Source organism: Silene latifolia, chromosome Y (genome assembly GCF_048544455.1).
Source record: "Silene latifolia isolate original U9 population chromosome Y, ASM4854445v1, whole genome shotgun sequence".
Taxonomy (NCBI): domain Eukaryota; kingdom Viridiplantae; phylum Streptophyta; class Magnoliopsida; order Caryophyllales; family Caryophyllaceae; genus Silene; species Silene latifolia.
In genome coordinates, this window is record NC_133538.1 from 56,199,088 (window position 1) to 56,205,222 (window position 6,135).

Here is a 6,135-nt window from a genome sequence, read left to right on the forward strand (position 1 = left end):
GGGTCAAATGGGCATATTTTGGGTTATGATGGCTGTGGCTAGTTGAAGGGAATGAGTGCGATAGGAATTGTCTACCCCTAGTCAGGGTTATAACAATATCTCAGGGCCACTCGAGGAGTAATGAACTGGAAATGCGTGGCCACGCTCGGAATGTATCCATGGTGGATAAATCCGGTCAATCAGTTGTTCTCCAGATCGAGGAAACCACTCTCGATATGGTCACTTGCAAGTACGAGCTGAAAGACACCTTGCATTGAGTGGGAGATAGTAATAGGACAAGAGAATTGGTGACGCACACTTGTCGAGGACAAGTGGGAGATTGTTGGAATATGTGTCCTCCGACAATAATACGATCACGACTGTTGATCATGATGATCACATGTTTAAGTCTCATTATAAAGAATACAATTGGGAAGTAATATTTTTATTGTCAAATGGTCCACACATATCGGTAATGATTGGCTGACTAGAGTTTGACATTACTGTCGTGCGACGGTGGTGATCAGTTGATCCCCTAGGTCATACCTATAGGGCAACACCCTTAATTGATCATTTAATTAATCGTATAACGTTGCGAGTTAATTAAATTACTTGAAAATTGACGGACGATTTTGGAAGTAATATTTACGTATCTCATTGAAATTGATTAAAATGAGATACGGTCTGAGTAATCGAATTGTATCATTACTCAGATGAAATTATTGTTTAAGGAAACAATTGAATTTGAATGAATTATTATAAATACAAATTGTTGTGATTTATAAATATTTTGGTATAAGTAATTATGAATTACTAAGTCGATTTTTGTATATGACGTATTTTTATTAATTATGAATTACAAATTCATGTGACATGTGACATGTAACATATTGACAAATTGACAAAAATAATATGGATTCCATGTTATAAGTGTACCGAAATTAAGAGGTGGATTAGGCTAAATATTGTGTTTGAAATATGAGTGGTAAACATAATGATTACTTGCCTTACTAGCCATGCAACCCTAGTTTACATTGTGAAGATAAACAAAGGCATGCATTGGCTCCCCTCCCCACCTCTTACCCGGTTTTACCACAAGAAAAGGCAAAGGGTTTTTGCCTTATATTTTTTGATAAAACAATACATCACTATGTTGTTGATTATTCATTCACCTAAAATATTTTTAGAGAGATAAAAATATTCCACTTCCTCTTCTCCTCTCCTAACCGGTTTTGGGAGATTAAAATCAAAATTATTTTGGGTCAATTTTCTACAAAATTAATATTGTCTAGTGTTCATAATATTAATTTTAATTAAGAGTGTGATTTGGGTATTTAGCTTTGGGAGAGATCCTACACTTGGATCTTAGTTCTTCCATTAAAGGAAAGCACAAGAACAAGAGAGAAAGGTGATCTCTCTTGTGCCCATATTAACCGAATTTTCAATGTAAGAACAATGTTTCTTCTTTATCTTGTTTATTTGTTTGCATGCATAAGATCATTCTTTAATTTTATGACAAATTAAATTAAAACATATATGAGTATGTTAAGTATATAGATCTACTTTTCTATCACTTGGTCTGGCAACAGCACACATAAACATTACTTTTCCTATAAATTTTTTGGACTGAACACTTCTATATGGTTTTTTTTTTCTGATTTAGATAATTAGAACCACCTACTAGGCTGAGTTAAATAAAACCATTTCTCATCCATGTGAATAACAATACTTTGATCATTGAATTTCACTTGCTTACATACCTCATCATAGTGTAGCTATCCAAGAGAGAAAAGCAATCTCTCTAGTTTATTTTTGTCATGCAACTGAGGTTTGATTGCATTTGTGTGAGAAAGTATTGTCTTATCTGTTACCCATCTTGATATTGCTGACTGGCTAGTCCCATAAGCTGCAGCAGTACTATGTTGAGTGGTCCTTTCTGAAAGGGGGATTTTGTTTAACTTCTCAACATCAAACACCTGCCTTGTATGACATTTTTTGCCTTTCAGTTTGCTGTTTACATTAACTGCTTGGCCTGCATCCAACTGCTTCTTTGTTTCATTCCAGATCCTTATGATACTCTTCCTGCACACACTGAACTGATCTGCCACCTCTAACATTATACCCCTTTTGAGCTGTCTACTATTGCTTTTTAACAATAAGATTTGAGAAATCTTACTTCTTTTTATGTTTGTCAAGTTTTTAGTCTTCATTTATTGCTATTTGAGTGAAATAAATATGGATGAATCAGAATTTTTGGCTGTTTAAAGTAGATTTATTGTTGTATGAAAGTGTTTTTTGGTTGTTTGTGTGTAAATGATCAATTTAGTTGCCACTATTCTATTTATAGCTAACTTAAACTTTGCACAAGTTTAAATTTGGTGTCAAATTTGGGCGCAAAAATTAGAACCATTTTCATTTTGGCTCCTTATTTGAATTTGGTGCCAAATTTGAAGCAATTATGAACTTGGTGTCCTTTAGTTTGGCAGTTTGCTTAGTGAATATGGACGTTCAACATGAAGGAAGAAGGTGGCTCTTGCTGAAATCTGAAGTCCAAATCCAACAATATTTTGCCAACTTTTTTTTTAGCAACCTTGTTTAATTAATTTTAAAAGTCAATTAGTGTGTAATATTCCTATGAAGTGTAATATTGTTATGCCAGATGTAGAACAAAAAAAAAATTGTATTGTATTTGTACTGTTTTTTTATCAAGTACTCCAATGGAGGGAAATTCTCAATGTAATCTTTGATTAAGCTTTTGAAGGGAAAGCTTAGCATCAGCTAACTTTATTAAATTTCCTTAATCCTACTTTCCTCTCTCCATTCAACTAGGTCCACCTTGTCCTTTATTCATTCTTTAATCCCTCTCTTAATTCTTGTGCACAAAATAAGAGGGACAAAATGAATGAATAGGAGGGAGTACATTTTTTTCTTAAACATTCCATTTAGTACCCCTTTTTACCTAAAACCCAACCAAATGAACTCTTAAATCATCATTTTTCCTAAAACTTATTCTAATTGCTCAAATGACTCAAAAGATTGATTCCAATTTAACAATTAATAAAGTATTTTACTCTTTTTATCAATCAATTATTAATATTATTTGTTGATTTTTAATTAATAATTAATAATTTATTTTTATTTTTTTTGGGGAAATGTAAGAACTTCCATTAAGCACAAACAAGCTATTACAAGTTACAGTTTTTACAACTTTAACACCTTTATAGTAGCCATACAAATAAGAATTATCGCATAAGTGGAAGGCTACTCAACCAAACACTATTTATTTGTTGCATCCCCGTTTTCATCTTTGCCAAAATCCGCATCTTACAATGATTCTGGAATTGTGCCACAACAATTTCAGGTTTCATCAAGCATAAATCCCCCCTTACCTTGTTTCGTTGCATCCAAATAGCATAGTGAGCTGCCATAAAAGCACTCCCTATTACACCCTTCTGCATCTTTGTGAACTGCCTAGCATATATCCACGCAACTGCATTCATTGCAGGAACCTGCAAACCATACAAGTGAGCTACTCCAGACAGAACCTTTATACTGTACTCACATTTTTGTAACACATGACAATGTGTCTCATCTTCAGCACCACACAACAGACACAGAGCATCACTGCAGCATCCAAAGCTATACAGTTTAGCTTTCATCTGTAAAGCTTCCCTGGCAATAAGCCACCCAATGAACTGGTGTTTAGGCAAGCACCACCTGTTCCACACTTGCTTATACCAGTTAACTCTCTGAAAATTCCTCCTAATGACCTCATAACCACTTCTAACTGAGTATCCTCTGTTAGTCCCCTGCCACAGGTTAGTAGAGTAGTGCCCTAGTAACTTATCTCTTACCTTAACAATGGCCTTCCAACTCCAACATACATCAGTCTTTGGAGTATAATCAGGCCATACTGCATCTTTCATATAAATATGATTAACCCATCTAACCCATAAGCTCTCAGGTTTAGAATAGATCCACCATACCAACTTTCCAATTGCAGCCACATTCCATGCATAAGAATCCCTAATCCCAAGCCCCTTCATTCTTTGGAGCATAAATCTTCTCCCAGGTGACCAAAGGGACTCTAATAAAGTCTACTTTCCCATCCCAAAGATAATTCGTGCAAATGGCATCAACTCTTTGCAGTATACCTTTTGGAATGATAAAGATATTTGCCCAGTAAGTATATAGAGATGTTAGAACAGAATTCACTAAGACTAGTCTTCATGTTTATGATAGGTGTCTGGCTCCAAAACCCTTGATTCTAGAGACCAACTTCTCAATCAAAATTTGGCAGTCCTTCTTTTTCAGCCTACCAGCAGTTATAGGGACTCCTAGGTATGAGAGAGAGAGCTTGCCTTCTAGGAACCCAGATATTTGCAAAATCTCTTGCTTAATACTACCATGTACACCATTGAAATAGGCATTTGTCTTTGTATTATTCATTTGGATCCCACAAGCGTGAGAAAAAGTAGCAAAGACTCTAAGCATAACCATGATGGAAGTAGTGTCACCCTTACTGAAGAAGGAGGTCGTCATCAAACATGAGGTGTGACAGTTTTAACTTTGAACATAGAGGATGATACTTGAAAGGAACAATATCAGTGATATAAGACATGGCTCTACTCAAGTATTCCATTGCAATTGTGAAAAGTAGAGGTGACAATGGATCCCCTTGCCTCAATCCATTCTGTCCCTTGAAAAAACCAAATACTTCTCCATTCATGACTAGATAATAAGAAGCAGTATTCACACATTCCATCACCAAATCAATAAATCTTCCAGGGAAACTCAAGGCCTTTAACATTTGCTCCAAAAAGGCCCAACTGATGGAATCATAGGCTTTTTTAAGGTCTATCTTGAGCATAAACCTAGGAGAAATAGCTTTCCTATTTTATAACCTTATCACATCCTGGTAGATCAATATGTTCTCCATAATACTCCTTCCCTTTATAAAACCTCCTTGATTAGGACTGATAATACAAGGCAAAACATTGGCCAGTCTATTGCATAACAATTTGGATATGCATTTATAGACTACATTGCAACAAGAGATAGGTCTAAATTGTGTAATATTCTGAGGCATCTCACATTTTGGAATAAGAGTGATGAGAGTATGATTGAGTTGCTTTAGTAATTTCCCACTATGGAAGAATCCTGAATTGCATCACACACTGTATCCCCAACAATCTCCCAGGAATCTCTGAAAAATGCACTAGAAAAATCATCTGGGCCAGCTGATTTATGAATAGGGATAGAAAACATGATCTTCTTTATCTCAGCATTAGTAACAAGAGTAAGCAGCAGTGTAGCATGTGCAGGAGAACACACTATGCCCTGCTGAACAACTGAAGCACAGACTGGGGTTGTGACCTTGGCAGTTCCTAACAAGTGTTTATAGAAACTCGAAAAGGCCTCCTGTATTTGACCAGTAGATTCACAGATTACCCCATTCTAATCTACAATCTTCACCACCTTGTTTCTTATTTGCCTGCTTTTAAGAACACTATGGAAATACTTTGTGTTGTTATCTCCTTTATCCACCCATGTAACCTTAGATTTCTGTTGCAGGAAATTGTAGCAGGCATCATTTAACTCTCTGTAATTTTTACCTGCATAAATCTCTTGTTGAATTAGGTTAGCATTTAAAGGATCACACCTTAGTTTCCCTTGAATATACTCCAAATATTGCCAGGCCCTAACAGTATTATTCTCAATATCATCAAACTGAGCTCTATTAAGCAGCTTTAAGGGATGCTTCAAACTTTTCAATTTTTTAACCAGAATATACATTTTGGTGCCATGCCAATGTTGATCCCAAGTCTTTTTAACACACTCATAAAAATGATCAGCTTTGTTCCACATATTAAAGTACTTAAAGCTTCTTCCTTTTAACCTGACTATTTTCTTTTGTCTGGATAATACGTGGAGTATGATCCATTAAACCTTCAGTATAGAAATGAGCATAACTATCCTGATGCCTCCTCAACCAAGACTGATTAACCAAAACTCTATCCAGATGACTATATACTCTAGTAGAAGGGTCCTGCTTATTATTCCAAGTGAAAAAGGAGCCAATGGCTGGACTATCCACAAGCTCACACTCATCAATACAGCTCTGAAAATCCTCCATCTCCTCCTCACTAGTAGACC

At 35.6% G+C, this 6,135-nt stretch overlaps 2 protein-coding genes across 2 annotated transcripts; both read right to left on the bottom strand.

Annotated features, from left to right (window-relative positions):
• Positions 1-3,221: 3,221 nt before the first annotated feature.
• Positions 3,222-4,025, bottom strand: LOC141628099 (uncharacterized). Its single transcript, XM_074441280.1, has one exon. It carries the CDS (start codon positions 4,023-4,025, stop codon positions 3,222-3,224), a length of 804 nt encoding a protein of 267 aa, XP_074297381.1.
• Positions 4,026-5,112: 1,087 nt separating this feature from the next.
• On the bottom strand, positions 5,113-5,847 carry LOC141628100 (uncharacterized). The gene is made up of 2 exons (XM_074441281.1): positions 5,446-5,847; positions 5,113-5,400 (listed from the first exon to the last, which is right to left on the bottom strand). Exons 1-2 carry the CDS (start codon positions 5,845-5,847, stop codon positions 5,113-5,115), a joined length of 690 nt encoding a protein of 229 aa, XP_074297382.1.
• Between the last annotated feature and the right edge of the window lie 288 nt (positions 5,848-6,135).